Raw genomic sequence first — 21,496 nt, 5'->3', positions numbered from 1 at the left:
AGTTAAAAAAGTCCAAATTTGAGATAAAATTCAAAATCATGAATTGAAAAGGTCAAAATATGACTTAACATTTAAAGCCGTAAAATTTAAAGGTTCACTATTGGTGGAGCCAGTCAGTAAATCTTCAGGAGAAGACATGACCAGCTTTCAGTGAGGGTCTGTCCTTTTAGCAAAGAAATGTTGTCCAGCTCTGATAAAACTAGACCTGTGCAATTAATCAAAATTGAGAATTAAACACAACATGACTTGCTGCAATTCCCAGAAGGTGAAAGATAAACTAAAATGTGTGTCAAAATACCAGCTTTGATAGATGTTATACTCTACACATCATGCAGATATTCAAATTTTGGTGAAAAATCCTACTTTCCTTATTTTCCTTTTTCCTGATCACTACCTTCAGTACAGTTTGTATTAAATTTGTAATATGAGACAAAATAATGGCTTTAGCTGCATCTGCACCAGTTCATCCCACTGGCTGCCACTGTTTTCAAGCTTGCTGTCGCTTCCACTAAACCACACCTCTAGCTACCGCCTCTTTCTCCTCGGATGATGCTGATTGGTCCGGTCATTCTCTGACTGGGAACAAGCGAATCAGCTTAAAGCTTAGCTGGATCTGCCTGATGGCAGACATGGAAACTGGTCGATCCATCGACTTTGCTGGGTTATTAACAATGGTTAAAAAAAATAGTTCCTGCCTGGCTTCCCTTCGGCAGATGAAAATATTTTCAAGCACCACGACACATGAGCATTTATATTCAGTCAGAGAAACAGGAGGATGTGTCATGGTAAGGATATGGCTCTCTCTTTAATAATAATTTGCCTCTTAAAAGGATAGTCTATATCAAAGTCATCCAAACTGTTAATCTGTATGGCGTAAACTGCTCAACTGACCATTTTGAATCAGTGTTGTTTTCTGTGTCTCCTGTTTGAGCACCGATCTGGCTGCAGAATTTGATTTAAAATATAAAATAGAGAAATTAATGATTAAAATCTTGAATGAATTACATTTTAAAAATCTGACCCTTCTCTGTTTACTGACCACAGAGAGAAAAAGTCCCTTCAGTCAAAAGACATGAATCCATTTTTGAGTAAAATGATCCTGTTTTATGTTTTTTTTTTAAGACAAATTGAACAGATATTAAAAAAACATGTATATATTATAAAATTAGTGCAGGGCGATTGAGTTTCAAATTGAATCCTGATTTAACTTTTATGATTGTTGGCACAAGATAATTGAGATTAAATTATTAGTATTTTTTTTTTTATCACATTTACATTTTTGCCCCTTTGTAAAACGACCATTTATGGATTATTTTCAACTTGTTAAGAGTGCTTCATTTTAATAAAGGCATTTGGTTTAACATGACATAGAATTAATCAGTCAGGGTTTAAAACTACTTCAGAATAATCGCGATTATTGTTTTTGCCATGATTAAGCAGCCCTAAAAGCTATTATAACCACAAAAAACGTTTATTATGAAATTGTTTGGTTTAAAAAACCAACTTACTTAAATTATTTAAAGATAAAGATATTTTATATTTATCTCAAGGTAAAAGATGGACTGAGGATGGATGGATGGGTGGGTGGATGGATTCTTGTGACTTTGGTTGCATCTGCTCAGCCCTCTCTCTGAGCCAGGCCGTGCCAATAACGCACGGATCCATTATGTAACCACACTTTCTCCTCATCTCAAACATCAATACTCTCAATCTACTTTGAGCTGTGCCAAATCTGACAACTGCAACAGCAAATTTGATCAGTTTAGAACAAATGTTCTCACCAAAGCATGAAACCTAAACCCCCAAGTCGCCCACAATTACAAAATGTCGACTTCACTCCACTTTTATCGCTCGTTTCCATCCAGATTATTAGATATTCTGCACACTTTACTCTGGCCAAACACCGTGTTATTTTATGTATTACTTAAATACAAAGACAAATAAATAAACTTTAAGAAAAAATCTCTGACTTCAGACAATTTAATGACCTTAACATCGCTGCGTAAAGCTGCACTTTTATCGCTCCATTCATGCAGCGTAAAGACAACAGGCGCCTCTTCCTCCCTTCAGTGAAAATCAATAAGAAGGAAACTTTTCTACACTGGAGAGTGAATATTCACAAACCTGCAGCAGGATGCACCAAACAACTCAAACTCCCCCCTAGTGACACGTAAAAGCGATTAAAAGTCTCATTTGAAATCAGAGGTATCAAAGATAGTTGTGTACCTGTTAATTTTGCCAAGAGTTTTGGCTGCAGACGCCTTAAATCTGTCTGGTCGGATCTCCATCCTGACAGCTTCTTGACCCGGCCGCTGTGCTGATGTCCCGAGCCCTCCTGTCCTGTCCTGCCCGAGCGCGCATTCTCCTGTGCCTCCCTCTCCCCCTCCCCTTCCTCTCTCCATCTCTCTCTCTCATCCCTACCTATCCCACAGCAGCCACACTCCACTCTCACATGGGCCTCTGGAAAGAGAAGGCCTCTCTCAGTCACTCAGAGAGATTACTTTCACCCTGTGCTGCATGTATAAGTTATGATATCTTTATCAATTATTTCTAAATCTGTGGAAAATTACTATCACATGCAGACTAATTTTGTACTGATGTATTTGTTTTTTGAGTCAGGGGTGTTAAAAGTCCAGGACTGGCTCCAAACGTAGATTCGGAGATATGCTTATACAGTCATGGACAAAAGTACTGGCACCCCTGGAATGTTTCCAGAAAATACACCATTTCTCCCAGAAATTGTTGCAATTACAAATGTTTTTGGTATACATGTGTTTATTGCCTTTATGTGCATTGGAGCAACACAAAAATTCAGAAGAAAAAAGACAAAACTGACATAATTTTATACACAACTCAATAAATGGGCCGGACAAATTTATCTGCACCCTTTTAAAACTGTGGGTAAATCATTTTATTTCCAGCATGTGATGCTCATTTAAACTCACCTGTGGCAGTAACAGGTGCTGACAATCTAGAAATCACACCTGAAGCCAGTTAGAATGTCTAACAGTTGACTCAGCCTTTGTGTTGTGTGCCTGTGTGTGTCACACCAAGCATGGAGAAGAGAAAGAAGAGCCCAGAATTGTCTGAGGACTTAAGAAGCATAATAGTGGAAAAATATTAACAATCTCAAGGTTACAAGACCATCTCCAGAGATCTTGAAATTCCTTTGTCCACTGTGTGTAATATAATCAAGAAGTTTACAACCCATGGGGCTGTGGCTGATCTCCCTGGATGTAGACAGAAGAGGAAAAAAAGACAAAAGAAGTAGTAAACTTCCACACAAATTCAAGCTGTCCTGCAGACTCAGGGTGCAAAAGTGTCAGCTGGGACCATACGTGGTCATCTGAATGAGATGAAGCGTTATGGCAGTAGACCGAGGAGAACCCCACTGCTGACAAACAGACATAATAAAGCCAGACTGGAGTTTTCAAAAATGTACCTGAGTAAGCCTCAGTCCTTCTGGGAGAACATTTTGTGGACAGATGACACTAAGGTAGAGCTTTATGGAAAAGCATTTCATTCTACTGTTTACAGAAAACAGAATGAGGCCTACAAAGAAAAGAACACAGTACCTACAGTCAAACATGGTGGAGGTTCAAAGATGTTTTGGAGTTGTTTTGCTGCCTCTGGCACTGGGTGCCTTGACTGTGTGCAAGAAATCGTGAAATCTGGAGACTATCAAAGATTTTGGACCGCAATGTAGGGCCTAGTGTCAGAAAGCTGGGTCTGCATCAGAGGTCATGGGTGTTCCAGCAGGACAATGACCTAAAACATACCTCAAAAAGCACCAGAAATGGCTGGAGACAAAGAGCTGGAGAGTTCTGAAGTGGCCAGCAATCAGTCTGGATCTAAATCCCATTGAACACCTATGAAGAGATCTCAAAACTGCTGTTGCAAGAAGGCAGCCTTCAAATCTGAGTGACCTGGAGCAGTTTGCAAAAGAAGAGTGGTCCAAAATTCCAGTAGAGAGGTGTAAGAAGCTTGTTGATGGTTATAGGAAGTAGTTGGTTTCAGTTATTTTTTTCCAAGGATGTGCAACCAAATATTAGATTGAGGGTGTCAATAAATTTGTCCGGCCCATTTTATGAGTTTTGTGTAAAATTATGTCAATTTTGTCTTTTATTCTTCAGATTTTTTGTGTTGCTCCAATGTACATATAGGCAATAAACATGTGTATACCAAAAACATTTGTAATTGCAACAATTTCTCGGAGAAATTGTGTTTTTTCTGGAAACATTCCAGGGGTGCCAATACTTTTGTCCATGACTGTATGTTAAGTGGATAAAAGCACTATTCAAAGCCATTCTATGCATCATGATGGTGAACATGAAATATTTTCCTCCTTAAAGAAGGTGCATAGGGTACAGATGGCCCAGTGGTCAGGTCAGATCAGTCACCCTCCCTTTACATGAGTGGCCCAGGTTCCTGGCTAACCCGTGGTTCCTTTACTGTATGTCATTCCCCTCTCTCATCCCTGTTTCTCTCTTCAGTCTTCACTGTCCTACCTCTATAATAAAGGCGTAAAAAGCCCAATAAATAAAACTTAAAAATATCAGTTTCACAACCTTTGTACCCACATATATCTAAGAAAGTCTAAGCCCCCTGGGACCCACAGAAAGATTAAACATCAGTTTAAAAGGATTTTATTGGTACCTAAATACACTTGTTCTTGCAAAAAAGATCAAACTGGCCATTACGTGGAAAATCATGATTTAGAAATGTGCATATCTAATGTTGTCAACCTCTGAGCAGAGCCTCACACCCCCAACATACAACATCATTTTAACATCTAATTGACTTCACTGGAAGGGCAGCATTAATTCATCATGTATTTTCTATTTAAACGCACCCTTGTGGGCACAAACTTTGTCGACCTAGAAGGCACTTGATCAAATTTTGTCCACTCAGAGGACACTTTATCATGTTTATCTATAAGGGCATCAGAGAGGGCACTGTCAAAGCAAATTTTTCAGATGCCAAATATTTATATATTGTGTTACATTAGTAACATAATATCTATGGTATAACAGAACAATGGAGGGAAATAACAGGTTTGCATGCACGGCCTCAAAGAAGTTCTGTGCAGTCTCTTTGCTCAGGTACATGTTTTGTTCTATCCAGGGACCAAACTGCTATAGTTTTAATCAAATTAATTTCAGCTGGTAATAGTTTTGGAAATTTGGGTTGCAATTTCACATAAACGATGCGGTAGTGGGCCCCTGATGGCCCCAAGGGCGTCCAAACCTAATTTACAATTAGTTTAGACTGCATGAGTTATGGAATGTAAACTTTAAAGACCCTGTAAAGTGAAAATAGATCTGTTCTTAGGTTTGTTGTATGATAGGCCACAGTGTTATGAACCCCAAAGGTCAAATTTCACTCAGATAAAACATCTCTATGCTTATAAAATTAAACTTCAAAATCATGAAAGATGAGGCAGTAAATGCTGCTCTAGGATGGTGTGGGTGTGTCTGTTGGATGAGCTGAAGCCACGCCCACTCAGGACAAAATGCAATCCTGTCAGGTTTAAAAAATGCTACATTGTGAATGGAGAAAAGCGCTCATGCTATTAGCCTGTCCCTTGACCTTATGGTGACCTGTATCAGAGCAGAGCTGCCTGGCTCTGTGCCAGAGAAGAGACAAAGTTTTTTAGCTCACATTTCTGTTACGATGCTTTTAAAGATCATAGACCACTGTGGCTCAGAGATTTGGCAAATTTACCACACAATGAACAGAAACAACAGCAATTAAATGGATGTTAACTTTTAATAAAGACAGTGACATCAGCTAACAACAAACTGGACTGAGATGAACTGCTCTGTGATTTTAGATTGTAGTGTTAGAGGGGCGGGGTCATTCCCTACTGTGGGTTTGTGACATCACCAGCCCACATATTTGCCTCGCCAAACTAAAACCCAGCCAGGAAAGAGGTGAAAAACTTCTAATGTTCTAAAAACAGAATTCAGTCATATGTAGATCTGAGGGTTTTCATGTTTACAGCAACCATATTCCAACATATCTAGTGTGTTAAGCCAAAAATTTTGGATTTCACTTTACAGGGTCTTTAATAGCTTTGTGAAAAGTTAAAATGCATTAACCCCTTAACCTGACACACCAGATGGATGTGTGAAAGCTTCAATAGGAAACGTTTTAGAAAAGGCAGAGGCTTTGAAAAACTCAGAGTGTGATTGGATGAACGTTCTGTCACATCTCTACGGGCCAATCAGAGCAACAAAATACGTGAAGTAGCAGCTACCGAGGAATAACGTGAAACATGGCGACTATAGACATGTCAGTACTTGACTTTTGTCGTTTTTGAAAAGAAAACAACTCACTGCTGTTCTTTGTTCTTCTTTTAATTAAGAATTGTTGTCAAGTTCTGATAAAACTGGTGCTTTAGCAGCATCTGCGCAAAGTTCTTCCACTATACTAGTAATTGCACCTGTCTCTTGCTGCTGATTGTGTACGTCATGACTCTGTTGCGCCTGAAAGTACTGCCTCTCGACACTGATTGGTCCTGTCACTTTCTAACCGGGCCCAGACGCTTCAGATGGGAGCATAACAAGATGGATTTGCCAGTGAAAAACAAGGAAACGGGTATATCCATCTGCTTTGCAAGGTTATTAATCCCTTGCAGAAATTATTAAGTTTGTGGGATGCAGATGGCCTTGTGTTTTGGTTGCATCCCATGTCTGCGGGCGGCCAGGGTTCAAGTCTAACATGTGGCTCATGTCCCCCACTCCCTCCAATCCTTGTTTCTGACTCTAGCCACTGTCTTTCTCTCTAAATAAAAGCATAAAAAGACCAGTTTATTTATAGGCATATATATAAAACACAAGAAAAAACAAAATAAAACAAGTTGTTGAATTTGTATAATTTCATAAATATCACCCTTTTAAAACATTACAGATTAAAATCTGATTCATACTTTATTCTTTTTTCTCGTCTTCAGACTGAGGCCTTTATCTAACAAGGTTAAATGTGGAATTAATGATATTTTATCAATTGAAAAGTGAGTATCAAATAGTTTTCTCAGTAGATTGATGCAAGAAGACCTTTCTATCTCTGTTCAGCTCACAGTGGATCTTTAGTTGGAAAAGGTCTGCTCACTGGTTTTAGTCGCTCACAGTTGTCAGAATAAGTAATGATGTGAGTCACAGTAAAGACAGATGGAGTGGGTTTGCTGCCATCTAGAGGTTTATTTAAATCCTCACTTTTTACAGTAATATCCTGCAGCACTTTGAACACCAGTAAAAACATTTCTGTGGTCTTATGAGGTAAGAATATACAAATACAATGCAAAATAAACTTATTTTACTGACATTATCATTTCACATCAAAACTTAACAAAAAAAATATCAATACAAATGCTCACACACACAAACACGCACATGTGCAAACACCTCACAGTTTTGATAAAAATACTCGTCATGAAGAGTTTTTTTGTCTGCTGCTGCCTTTGTGAAATTAAAAACGACTGTGGTTTCACATAAAATAAAGCGAGCAGAAAGACATTAAATCAAACTTCTGTTTCTTTACATGCTGGGAGCTGCACCACCTCCACGCTAACATCTTCACATTAAATCTTTGTTTATAAAATACAGCAGCTTCTTTTATTTTGGTGACTGTGGGAGTGTTTCTGTTTCCTGAATGGTTCAGAAAATAAAGGACAGAGTTAAAAAGACGAGTTGTAGTTTTAGTTTAAAATTACAGGATCTAAAAAAGAGTTTGATTATGTACATGACTTATAAATAGTTAGAACACTGTCACTAAGGTAGAGCCTGCTGAAAGGCTGCAAAGACTCGTTGTCAGGTAGAGGGTTAATATCTCTTTGACCTCCTGTCATCCTGCAGGGTCTCTTTTTAACACTCTCTGAGGTTCTGTCAAACATCCACACTCAGACTCCTGTATCCTGCTCCTCATCTTCATCCTCCTGCTGTGGAAGGAGTCGGTACAGTTCGTGGCCCAGCGGTAGGAAGCCGGCCCTGGGTCGAGTCTCGTCCTCCTCGGGTCTGTGTTGGGAGTTGGAGTCCAGCTGCTCGACAGAGTTGCACTTCGTGTACAGCTCACGGTGCACCTCCGGGGGCTCTCCCTCCTCAGGGAGACTGTTACGACCTCCACGGCTTCTCAGCAAAGAGAGGAGATAGCCAATAGGAACAGGCAAGCTGGCGAAGACTATGAGCATGACGATCATAGCCAGGGCCCAGCCTGGGTATTCCAGGGTCATCTCAGAGGCCTGAAGAGAAAAAGAGACAAGTGAGGTTAGCTTTAAGTGTCAAATCATATTTCTTAATTCTTATATGACCTCGAACGATTCACGAATCACCCACCTGTTTGGTAAGAAAAGCTTCTACTGCTGTATATTACAGAAAAGTTGCCTGTCATCACTATAAACATGATGACAGGCAAGCCTCATTTGGCAATAAATATTGGCCTATACTGGCTGTAAATATCAGCCAATATCAGCTGTAAGTAGCAGTCTATATTGCTAATAAAATTGGGCTTATGTTGGCTTTAATTATAAGCCTATATTAGCTTCTATTGGCTGTAAAAATCAGCTTAAATAGGCATTTAACAGTGGCCTATACTGGCTGTAAATATCATCTGTGAATATCAGCCTGTATAAATTGTAAATATTGATCTAAACTGGCTCATACTGGCTGTAAATAATGATAATGTCTGCTGAAAATATTGGCATATATTAGCTGTACATATCTGTTACTTTCAGCCTATCCTGGCTATTAGTATCAGCCTATATCAGCTGTAAATATCGGCCAATATCAGCTGTAAGTAGCAGTCTATATTGCTAATAAAAATGGGCTTATGTTGGCTTTAATTATAAGCCTATATTAGCTTCTACTGGCTGTAAAAATCAGCTTAAATCAGCATTTAACCGTGGCCTGTACTGGCTACACGATTGGCCTAAATCAGTTGTAAATATTGTTCTATAAAGACAGTAAATTTGGCCTATTTTTGGTTGCATATACCAACCTATATTGGCTTTATTACTGGCCTATACTGACCTATATCAGCTGTAAATATCGGCCTACATCTGCTGTAAATATTCACCTATATTGGTAATATATATATTGACCTATATAGGCTGTAAAATTTGGCCTATGTTAGTAGTTAGCATTGGCCTATATGGGCTATACATATTTGCTTAAAGTGGGTATAAATATCAGTGTGTATTTGCTATAAATATTGGCCTACATCAGCAGTTACCAGCAGTATATACCAGTATAGTTTGTGGAGTTACAGGCAGGACCAACAGACCTATGACAGCATAAATCTTTTTGTCTTATCCTCATTTCAAAAATGGATTTGTTGTATATAACAGCAATTTGGAAACTGACAAAAAGTTGTGACAATGAAAATTAATACACTAAGACTTATTTGATGTAAATAAGAGGGTAACCTTGAATTTATACTTCAACATAAAGGAATGTGGTGAATTTGTTAGATGCACAATAAAATATAACTGGGTAATCTTCAGTCAGAATCATTGTGAGTAGTACTGAGGTTTATTATCTTACTGAGGTTTATTATCTTACTGTGCTTTGGTTCCAGGCTGTATATGTTGGACTTTTAAAGACCATCCGTAGCAGACTGGCTGCCAAGAGACCAACCATGGCCAGCAAGCAGACGTACTTCCACAGATATTTATACACCACCGGAGGGCGCCAGTTGAGCATGATTTCAATATCATCAAGGAATCTACAGTGTGGAAGACACCAGTATCAAACACATCTTTTCAAAGGGACAGGGGGACTAAGATTAAGATTATTTCACTGCTAGAAGCTGATAGATAATGTGTTCCCATACCGATCAGTCCCATAAACCCAGGCCACGCTGATGGTCTCGAAGATCACCACGATGACCAACGGCAGAGTCGCGGAGTAGTCATCAAACATCGTCACAAAGTAGTTTCCAGAGCGTTGAGTGAATATGAGTCCAAGTAAGAAGCCCAGAGCACAGCTGGAGACTGAAAAGACAGATCAAGAATGTAGCTTTTCTGTGGACAAAGAAGGCAATATCTGATATAAAACACTTAGTACTAGAAAAAAACCTGTAAGGAAACATTGAATCATGGTGATAAATCCTTTGGTTTTACTTAAACTGCAAGTGCATTGCATTAATCTTGTGTCCAAAATTATACATAATATTTACTGGGGGTTTCCTATATCTTCAAATTTATGGACTGCAAATTAACAACTCTTGAATATTCTTTTTAAGAATTTAGTGCTAAACTACTACAATTTGCTTTAGTATTCATCTATCATAATAACTGTTTGCAGTGTTTTAAATTGCAATATCACAAAGCATCAAACATTTTGACAACCTTGCATAAAAACGCGCTGTTTGAGAGAGAAATATATTTTCAGTTTTCTGTGAAAGCCTTCAGATTAACACACTTTCCTGAACAAGGTCAGTAAAAATAAAAGAGTAGGGGTGTAATGGTACAGAAAAATTTCGGTTCAGTACGTACCTTGTTTTTTTTAAGGTTTATTTTTGGGCATTTTGTGCCTTTATTTGATAGAGGAGAGGACAGTGGATAGAGTCGGAAGCAGGGAGAGACATGCAGTAAAGGGCCTCAGGCCGGATTCAAACCCGGGCCGCCCGTGTACATGGGGTGCGCGCCTTATCCATTCTGCCACCTGCGCCCAGAGTACCTTGGTTTTGAAGTCACGGTTCAGTACATTTTTGGTATGGTAATTGATGCAAATAAATGACTTTTTTTTATTTTATTAAATTGTATTAAAATAAATAGGCTAAATAAATTACATTTTAATTAATAAGAATGCTGCAACCTCCTTCTAAAAGTTCTTCAGTGATTAAAAATATTAACAAATATATTTTTGAATTACTAATTTTTTTTTAACTGATATATTGACATATTTACACCTATTCTTTAAACACTAAAATTCCCAGCCAACTTGAACGCATCATCATACAACCCCAGTTAGCTTGTTAAATATGCAAATTAGCAGCTTTCCTGCCGATTTCAACACAGGCTTCAGCACTGGATTACATTTTTAACCAATGGGACCTACTACAAAGTTTGGGAGAACTTTTCACAGCCCATCTTGGCAGATAAAGAGGTGAGAGCTGTGTGAACTCAGAGGATAAACTTTACCTATGACACAGCTGCAGACATGATGGAGTCCACTCTCCCCCTCCTCAGAGGCTGATAGTTGAATGTAAAATTAATTTGATTCACAGAGCCAGAGCACCAGTGTTATAATAAAAACAATATTAAAGAATAGGAAATTCATAAATGGCTGGTGAGACATTTTGTTGTTCCTCCTCATTACAGTGACGTTCTTGTTTGATTGGAGCCTTTTCAAATGCTTTGATTCATTTGCTGGATGACGTGCTGTCAGTGACACACCTGCTGAATAATGTCAGCCCTACTGTTGTTGTCTTTGTCCACTGTTTTATTTTACTGGGAAACAAATTGTTTTTTAACAGGACGCTTTTATCTGGGAATATTCAGGCTGTTGCTGTCGTTTGCTGTGGTTGTGTGGTTGCCAGGAACGTGTGACAGTGAGTTGCGCTCTGGTTTTCTGTCTGTGTATGAGCTTCGGTCCACATTTATTCGTTTGGTACACGTCTGTACCGTACCGAGAGGCCCGTACTGAATTGGTATAGTACATATACACGTACCTTTACACCCCTATAAAAGAGTGTCTGTTACCAGTGAGCAGAGTCCGGTGACGGCCCAAGAGGCTAAAATTATCCATGAGCGGTGTGAGGATTCCCTGCATGGTCCCAAACATGGTGCTGAGCCCCAGGTTGAGCAACATGAGGAAAAACAGGGTGGACCAGAAGGGGCTGGCAGGGAAAAGAGCCATCACCTCGGTGAAGGCGATGAATGCCAGGCCTGTACCTTCAACGCCCTGAGCTCACAAAAGACAGAAAACAGAGAGAGGAGAAGTGGGAGCAATTAATTTTATAAATGCTTAGTGAAGACTGAAAACACTTTAGGTCAAGAGCAGCAGATAAGACTGTATAACATAAACGTGACCATCTCTACAGGCCCTATCACTCACAGTATGTTCTACTTTATCAAACAGGGGTCACTCTCATTTAAACCATCAGGAACAGCGTTTTACTATACAAAAACTCAAATTCAAGCAAGAGCATCTGTCCAATTTCTGGTCAAAAATACAGTATATGGAACAGTATTTGGTCCCCTGCCCATTACATCAATAGGGACTGAAAAGACAATATATTTAAATACATGTACTCTGTGTCTTCTCATAAATAACTTGGTTTCTTGATGATTCTCTGTCTTTTCAGCTTCATATTGATCAACTTAGAAAGAAGTTAAAGCTGAGACTGGGCTTTTACCTCAGAAATAAGTCTTGTTTTTCTTTTGCATGAAAGAAAAGACTTGTTGCAGTCACTTTTTTGCCTTTGACTGATTACGGTGATGTTCTGTGCATGCATGCATCTTCTCATTGCCTTAAATCTTTAGATACTGTGTACCACGGGGCACTGAGGTTTATAACCAACCTTAAGTCCTTAACTTATCATTGTACTCTGTATGATGGAGTTGGTTGGCCTTCTTTGTCCACTTGCAGGCTAAATCATTGGCATATCCTTATTTATAAGGCTTTACTTAATCTGCTTCCATCATACTTATGTAATCTTATTCAACTGTGCAGTCAGGCAGGTAATGTTCTCCCAGCATCCACCAAACCTGGTCTCATCCATCTGACTGCCAATGGAGACTGCATGGCTAGGTGATGATTTTATACACCTGTGGCAACGGGTCTGACTAAAACACCAGAATTAAATAATCAACAGGTGTGGCCAAATACTTTTGTCAATATAGTGGATCTTACCACACTTAGTATGAGCCAATTCATCTCATATATCAAGATAAACATGTTATGTTGATGAGAACTAAAGCCTGCATGGCTTGAAGCCTCATTTTGAACAATTGGGTGAAGCTAGAGCTTCTGAATGTTTTATGTTAAGAAACCTTTGAAGGATTTTCTTCAATCTTCACACAAATATCCACTCTGACTTACAGATAAATGGACTAGATTTGGGAGGATTTAGGTCAAAGTTCAAAACCACTTGTGTTATAAAACAGGGTTCAATATTATTTGGTTTTTAAGACAGTTGTATCAAAGTTCAATAATCTGGTTTAATGGCAACCCTAAAATTAAGACTGAATTAGTCATTTATAATTTAATTTCCCTTTGCACACAGTTAAATACACTTTCTGATGTAAACTGAAGGTTGTTAGTCTCTATATCTCTGTTGTACTTAATTTTGTTTGATGTAATTTAAGTCCCATTTCATATTGATGCTGGTCCTAAATAAAGGCAGACATCTTACAGACTTAAGTAAATAAAAGGCTGAGCTTCTAAATGTTTGTCAGTTTTTGCAATTTTCACATATAGTGGATGAAAGAAACATCCACATCCTGGCAGATATTCAAAAATTCCCTCCTCTTGCGCCTGTTTCTTTTAGGGTAGGTCACTTTTCTTCTTATATAAACGCTCTTAGATAACATAACTTTTTCTACCCCTTCCTTTGTTTCTCTAGTTTCTTCTTTCACTCCTCTGCCACAGCTTGAATCCGTCTCTCTTAGTAAACTTCTGGATAGAGTGTCCCGTATGTTTTCTCCCTTTTGCCAGCTGGATATTTTACAGTTCCTCACAGATTCCTCAGGAGTCCTGGGAACCTCGGCACCCCCCCTTTTTTACTATTGTTGTTGTTGAATCCTCCCTGATTTCTTTAAGGGAGCCTGAGTTCTTTTCTCTCACAGAGATGTGGTCTTTAAAATAAATTAAAGCTTTCTGTAATTTAGACGACAACATGAGTGTTAGGACTATATCTTACTGTTTAAACTGATATCAGTAGTGACTCCACATTTCTGGCCAGAGTTGGATTGAAGATCATGATTGAAGATCAGTGCAGGACTATGATGGACATGTTCCTCTCTTACCCAGTTTTTATAAAATAGAGATGCAAAGTATTTTTCTACTTAATTCTTCATGGCGCTGTGAGTGACATAAAAGTAACTTTAGCACAGGGGTGTCCAAACTTTTTCCATTGGGGGCCACATACAGAAATATATAAGGGTGGTAGGGCGACTTTCATACACCTCCCCTTGATATTAAAGTAGGCAAAGCCGATCTAATGTTGGTTGAGATATGCTCAGTGATTGGGTATGCTTAAAAGGCTAGTTGATGGCTGACAAGGCAAACGATTTTTAAGGATTTGGGGTAGGCCAATCAGAATTCAGGGGGTTCTGGTCAGCTCTGGCTACCACTGGCTCTGCCCCTGGAACATCATTGGTGCTTCCATTTGCTGCTGTAATCCATTAGCGCTTTGTAAATCAAGATATCTTTATTATTTTGGTTGCCTATATGTTTACTAGTTATGGTGTTATGGCTCAATTTAGTCCTGAAAAACACAGCATAAAAACTTGTTGTCAAAATGTTTGTTTACAGTCTTAGGCCAGGGGCCACATTTGGCCACCCGGCCATATTTTGGACACCCCTGCTTTAGCATCTTTTAAAGACTCCAAAAGACTTGATAACTGTTCTTATTTGCGAGCTTGTGCTCTCTGTCTCTCACAACAGCTTTTGGTTAAAAATATGACATACATTTTAAGTTCTTTTTTAAGTATTGGTACTTACTGATACTATCAATCCTTAGAACAACAGAGACTATCGTTTTAACACACACAAACGTCTTGACAGCCTTGGACTGGTGGGGATAATCACTTCACAGGGTTTCTTATAGTTGGTATTGTAAGGCTACCTTATTCATCTCCTCCTCCAGACTACAGTCGGTGATGTTGGGCCCCATCAAGGAGCCGTACTGCTCGTACCAGTGTCTGTAGTCAGCCAGAGGAATGGAGCCAGGGTCTGTTGTATTGATCCATGGCCAACCCAGTTTGACTAAGGGCTGGTTCCACTCATGAGACGCCATGACGTTTAGAAGACCAAGATTTCTGAAGGAGATATAAGAAAGGCGTTATGAGCTGAGACCAGATCACTTCGATAGGACAGTTCATTTTTAAGAGCAGTTTAATTCTCATGACTTCTTGAACAATTCCCAGCTTTGGGTCTGCTTTTGTATTTCATAAACCGTTGGCATGTACAGTATAATGTGACTAATTTTAAACACACTAAAAGCAAGATTTCATGTTTTTAGGGTTTTTTTTGAGACAAAAAAATTGTGTTTTTTGCTTACTTTAAGGGTTTGGTCTTCGAGAATAAAGCCCTTTAAGTGTGCCACAGTTAAACAAACCTATGTGCTTCTTAAACCTATTTATTCCCCTCCTGCATGAGCAAGTATGCAGTAAGTATTGGACCAACGTACTCCCATGCCAACACCAATATTCATGCACACACGAGCACACATCCGTACTCAGCCACACAGCGCAGAGCGATGTTCCTGGCACGGAAACCGAGCACGACGAAAACCACAAGCGAGGCGAGCACAGACGTCATGAAGTTGATGCCAGACACCATCAGAGCGTCCCTGTGGCAGTTGTTGTGGACCGGGTTGTAGGAGGAATATGCGATAACGGAGCCATAGCCCAGCCCGAGGGCAAAGAACACCTGTGTAGCAGCCTGCCGCCACACCTGGACGTTCCCCCAGATCTCAAGCTGAAAGGAAAAACACAGAATTAAGAGTCATTAGGTCCTCGTTAGTGTAAACAGAATATAATGTCCTGTTTAGGTTTCATGACCCAGCAATTTTCTTTCATTCAGCCTGGATCACATAAAGAGAAATATTTAACACAGTAGATCTGATAAACACAAAAGGCAACTTGTTCTTACTTTAGGATAAAACATGTAGGTGATTCCATCCATTGCACCCTCCAATAACAACCCTCTGATGAGGAAAATGAAGAGCACCACATAGGGGAAGACAGAGGAAAAGTACATCACCTAAGATTGAAAGAAAACAAAGATGAGTTAGATAAAAGCTGATATCACTCCCCTGTAAAGTGATGATCTACGCAGAGAAAAACACCCAACCTTACCCTTGCAGAAGATTTGATGCCCTTGATCATGGCTAAAGACACGATCGTCCAAGCAGCCAGTAAACAGCCCGTCATGATGGGGTTAAACTCCCCAGATTCCTCGATGGAGTTTGTGATATTTAGTGCTTTGCGAAACCAGAAGTAGGATGTTGGGGAGGAACTAGCACATTCTTTCACTGTTGATTAAAGACAGAAAACACTGAGCATCTTCCATATTTACAGAGTCTTCATTTGATCATTATTGTCAGTACCTGTATCGTTTGTAGAAACATCAATGGGACACTGCTCCCATGGCAGAGGATACTGGAAAGAGTTGCCCATGTAGAATAAGCTCCATGCAATGATGACGTTGTAGTAGAGAGCCACGTAAAAACACACCTGGGAGAAGAAAAGGGTATTTTAAACAAAAGATCATCAACATTTACAGAGCAAGTCCTTCGCCCTGAATTTGGTTGAAAACAGGGGAAAACTTCAAAAGTTGTTGTTTTAATTTATAACTTATCCATTAAGATTTTAAGAAGGGTATGAGTTAGGTCTGCTTAGGGGTGTGAGTCATATTACTACAAGTCATATGACCCACGGAGGAGAAGAAAGCAGGGACAGAGAGGAAGATGAGGATGATGGAGGAGAAGAAAGCAGGGACAGAGATCAAGATGAGGATGATGGAGGAGAAGAAAGCAGGAACAGAGAGCAAGATGAGGATGATGGAGGAGAGGAAAGCATGGACAGGGAGCAAGATGAGGATGATGGAGGAGAAGAAAGCAGGGACAGGGAGCAAGATGAGGATGATGGAGGAGAAGAAAGGAGGGACAGGGAGCAAGATGAGGATGATGGAGGAGAAGAAAGCAGGGACAGGGAGCAAGATGAGGATGATGGAGGAGAAGAAAGAAGAGACAGGGAGCAAGATGAGGATGATGGAGGAGAGGAAAGCACGGACAGGGAGCAAGATGAGGATGATGGAGGAGAAAAAAGCACAGACAGGAGCAAGATGAGGATGATGGAGGAGAGAAAAGCAGGGACAGAGAGCAAGATGAGGATGATGGAGGAGAAGAAAGCAGAGACAGGGAGCAAGATGAGGATGATGGAGGGGAAGAAAGCAGGGACAGGGAGCAAGATGAGGATGATCGAGGAGAAGAAAGGAGGGACAGGGAGCAAGATGAGGATGATGGAGGGGAAGAAAGGAGGGACAGGGAGCAAGATGAGGATGATGGAGGGGAAGAAAGCACAGACAGAGAGCAAGATGAGGATGATGGAGGGGAAAAATAGGGACAGGGAGCAAGATGAGGATGATGGAGGAGAAGAAAGGAGGGACAGGGAGCAAGATGAGGATGATGGAGGGGAAGAAAGCACAGACAGAGAGCAAGATGAGGATGATGGAGGGGAAAAATAGGGACAGGGAGCAAGATGAGGATGATGGAGGGGAAGAAAGCGGAGAGGTTTGAAGACAAAATTGAAAAAAGTGAGGGCAATGCAGATGAATTTTTGACAGTCAACCCTTGATTATCATCAGAGAAGCTCACACAGCCAACGAAAGGAGGACAATTGTTTGCAGACTGGCCTACAAAGATACAGGCATACCAAAAATGGCAGCCAAAGAAAAGGAAGGCAATCCATTTGCAAATTATCCTTCAATATTTAACGTCAACTAACAGGCATGAGAAAACGAGAAGAGATTGGCTTATTTATAATCAGAGTGTAGAGGCCCTGTACTTTATCCCATGCTTACTGTTCACTACTGAGGTGACAAAGCCATCCAAAAGAGCACTGAACAGCAAAGATGAATTACAGGTAGTGAAAATCAAATGGCAAAAATTTTACAGAAAATTACTATGACATGAAAAAGCAATCCCAATCAGGAGTGCCTTTTCGAAATGGAAATGCCTAATAATACAAGTAAATTTAATTAAACCAAACTAAAATATTGCTCATTATACTTAAAGCATACATTAAAATACATAGATTTTCACTGGACAACACTACATTTTCTGCTTTGCTGGCCAGCTCCGCGGGCCTTGTGTCATTTTCTTTCTGGGGGCCTGAAGCCCCAATCTACATCCCTGCTCCTAGTGTCACAGTTAGGCTGGTTGGTATCTGCTGTATTTTTCATGTTTGGGTTTCAAATATAGAACAATCATTGGTGTGTTTAATGTTCAAACTGGACTGAGACCATTCATAACCGTGTATATGTTTCCCCGTCTGTCCCACTAAAAAGCAATCACTCACATCGCCCCCCCTTTCTATAAACAGCTGTCTTTGTGTGACTGGCCACTCTGTGTTTAGTTAAGAAGGGCCGATGATGACATGCTGCCATGCTGTAATGTGAGAGAGGTCCTGCACTGGAGAGTTGGCAGCTTGTTGCATAACAGAGGGGGACGAGGCAGACCCCGAGTGGACAAGAACTTTCTGTGCACAAACAGCAAACAGACGTAGACTTGTACCTTTAGACACCAGTTCCTTTTTTTAGACTGGTTTATTTCCTACAAACCTTATTTCTCCTCCGGTCCAAGTTAATGTCTCAATTAGCCTTGGCTGAACTTTCAACAAACTATTTCCAATAGAAGTATCAACAGCTTAAGAACTTTGATGCTTCGATTAGAATTGAATAAGATGGTCTTTTCTTGTTTTATATTGACTGTTTCCATTTAGAAAACCACATTTCTGACTTTAAAGAAGTTTATTTTTGCCAAATAAATAAAAACAGACTGTATTTAAGCATGTTCTTAGTCTAAGTGTCTGTGCCCATCATAGGCAGTCAGCACAGTGAGATTTCTTTCTCCAGCTAATTTTTGGTCTAAGTGTGAATGATTGGAGGTTTCTGGTAAAAAGCGCATAAGCGTCTTTTGTTATTAAATTGCACTATTTTGGATTGAGATGATTGCACTCTGTTCAGCTTCGGGTAGTTGACTTCCTGTTTGGAAACAGACTTGTTTTATAGGTAGATTGATGATATACACGGTATAATGGTAAATGTTTCATATCACAATGTTCAGATGACTTTTGATTTGCCCTCTCTGTGAATTTTTACAGTGAAATGAGACATTAAATAGCAGTGAAGGACTTATTTACTGTGGCTGTAGAGAGAGGGTGTATTGAAAAGGACAACAAAGGGTGAGATTAAACACAAAAGAACTAATGCACATCTGTGGATTAATTGTAATTAATGCAGATAATCTTGACAGCCCTAGTTCATTAAAAAATGCAGGTTTATTTCTAGCTTTGATTGTTTTTTTTATACTACTGATGTTTAAAATAAAGGCAATAAAGGGCAGAACTGTTGGCAGCTGTAGTTGATAGTGAAGAAATTTTAACTCTTAAAGGGATACTTCAACATTTTGGCAAATTCACCCATTTCCATAATTCCTATAGTCTTAGTAATAGATTGATTTCCTTTAGTTGTCGATGCAAGCTGTTTCTAGATCTGGGGGGACCAATATACCAGCTGCGCTGTGGAGACAGATGGTATTTTTTGCTTTCCCTCATCAAACTCATCAAATACACAATCCAACAACTCCAAAACGCTCTCATGGACAAGTTGTGACCTGCACATTCACCATGCTATGAAATAATAATGGAACATTACGAGATGGAGATGTTTTAAAGCTAAATGCAAAGCCGGAACTACCAAGTAACTACGGCACTGCCACAGGCGCACTGTATCACTCCGCCCAGTGGTTTACTCGTAAAGTAGTTCCAAGTATTTGCTTCATGTGTCGTAATGTTACATAATTATACATTTTTATTTCATAAAGGAAACGAACCTATTACAAAGACTATAGGAGTTATAGCAATGGGCAAATTTGCCAGCATGTTGAAGTATCCCTTTAATTTAAAACTGAAACAACTCCAACTAAACAGTAAATCCTCACCATGCAGCTGGAATAGCCGATCCCTGCCAGCTTTGGAGAAATGTGCTTCCAAACGCCGATGCTTCCCTGGCGAATACTCTGGCCTGCAGCCAGCTCCATAAAAAACAGAGGAACTCCCACAATCAGCAAAAGAAAAACATACAGCAGCATGAAGGCCCCTGGAAGGAAGATTACAACACATAAAGTCTCATTTTAAAATAGTTAAACACACTTTATTCCACTTTAAAGATGCTGTAAATGGACTTACTTCTATACGTTTATCTCACTCTGATTTTCCTCTGATAAGACATAAATCTGGTTGTTTTGTAAAGATCACAATATAGGCCAATTACATATACTGGTCTTTCAAGATATCAACACATGATAACCAGCTGATTTCTCCAGATGTTTCGGGAAATGACTGAAAATAGCTTGTTAATAAGGGAAAGGGTTGGTATCAGTAAAACATGTTTAGATGCATGTCCTCTTGGGCTTCTGTAGCACTTTGCACATGAATGACCTTGAATAATTTATTCAGAATTTCCTCAAGTAGAATGCTGAGTTTATGGCCAAGTCCTGTTAACTTTTATCCCTAGCCTTACCCTTCAAGCTCCTGATATCCCATCAGTAGTCACTGACAGACTTTATGTAAACAGACGTAACAATACAGGATATTTCTATGATGAGCAACTTTTTAAAATGCTTGTTTTGTAGGACCATGATGCACTGAAACAACATAAATTAAGATATTGCATGTTGTCATCATTTTCAAATGATTCACAAGGCATTGTGGGAGATTTTAAATGACACTTGGTTTAGACTGCACCTCTTGAAAACCTCTGTTTGAGGAGTTATGTAGCTCTAGAACTTCACCCTACCCCTTCCATTCCAACAAGAACATAGACACTGTAAACATGAATTTGCAAAACACATGGGTACGGCTAAGTGATGGGGGCTATAGGCCAGCGGTTCTCAACCTCTTCAGCCCGTGACCCCCCCAAGGTGCCAGAGACAGGGGACCCCCACTGTACCTGAAGGTGGTTGGACATGGCCATGCACAATCCATGCACAATTAGGAATAGTCATGAGCAGACAAGGCCGTCCATAAAGGGGAATAAATGGAGAGCTTTCTGGTGCCCAGCCAAACTGGGGGCCCATGGAGGTCAGCCAAACCACAGTCCATTGTAAAGTTAAGCTGTGATATCCATATTTTATATTTAACCTGAAAAAATAACCACTCTTATCAAAGAAACAATCTTTTTTTTAATGATTCATGCAGTCTTGCCTTCTTACAAATGTAAATCCCCTTTGTTAAAAAAAGGATTTAAATGATTTTAAAATTGCTACAATGGGTTAATAATGGCAAAAATGGTGATAAGGGTGGTGAATTTGGATTTTAAAAGTAGCAGAAATATGTTTAGTAGTAGCAAAAATGAGATAAAAATGGCAAAAAAGGCAACAACTGGTGTAAATAGTGGTAAAAAGCTGTTAAAATGTGGCTGCAATTGCTTTGAATTGGAAAAAATGGGCATATCAAATGGTGAAATGGGGTTAAAATGGGAACAATTGCATGTAAAAATTTGTTAAAAGGGGTTTATAGTAGAAATAATGGGTCAACAGAGGCAAA

The 21,496-nt window shown here is 39.5% G+C and overlaps 2 protein-coding genes across 2 annotated transcripts in view; both read right to left on the bottom strand.

The window, feature by feature from the left end:
• slc17a7a (solute carrier family 17 member 7a) overlaps positions 1–2,322 on the bottom strand; it is a 41,362-nt gene extending 39,040 nt beyond the window's left edge. The window contains exon 1 of the mRNA XM_041817328.1: positions 2,227–2,322. Coding sequence (XP_041673262.1) covers positions 2,227–2,288 — 62 coding nt within the window. The 5' untranslated portion in view covers positions 2,289–2,322. The remainder of the gene's footprint in view (positions 1–2,226) is intronic.
• Positions 2,323–7,178: 4,856 nt separating this feature from the next.
• Positions 7,179–21,496, bottom strand: part of slc6a16a (solute carrier family 6 member 16a) — a 28,791-nt gene continuing 14,473 nt past the window's right edge. Inside the window, exons 3-12 of the mRNA XM_041778373.1 lie at positions 19,891–20,048; positions 16,276–16,402; positions 16,025–16,200; positions 15,819–15,929; positions 15,403–15,644; positions 14,791–14,983; positions 11,702–11,903; positions 9,829–9,988; positions 9,558–9,720; positions 7,179–8,239 (exon numbers count right to left, since the gene is read on the bottom strand). Of these exons, the coding sequence (XP_041634307.1) occupies positions 7,901–8,239; positions 9,558–9,720; positions 9,829–9,988; positions 11,702–11,903; positions 14,791–14,983; positions 15,403–15,644; positions 15,819–15,929; positions 16,025–16,200; positions 16,276–16,402; positions 19,891–20,048 (1,871 nt within the window). The 3' untranslated portion in view covers positions 7,179–7,900. The remainder of the gene's footprint in view (positions 8,240–9,557; positions 9,721–9,828; positions 9,989–11,701; positions 11,904–14,790; positions 14,984–15,402; positions 15,645–15,818; positions 15,930–16,024; positions 16,201–16,275; positions 16,403–19,890; positions 20,049–21,496) is intronic.

This window comes from Cheilinus undulatus, linkage group 21, assembly GCF_018320785.1.
Source record: "Cheilinus undulatus linkage group 21, ASM1832078v1, whole genome shotgun sequence".
Taxonomy (NCBI): Eukaryota; Metazoa; Chordata; class Actinopteri; order Labriformes; family Labridae; genus Cheilinus; species Cheilinus undulatus.
The sequence above is the reverse complement of the archived record's forward strand: the minus strand, read 5'-3'. Positions and strand labels throughout refer to the sequence as shown.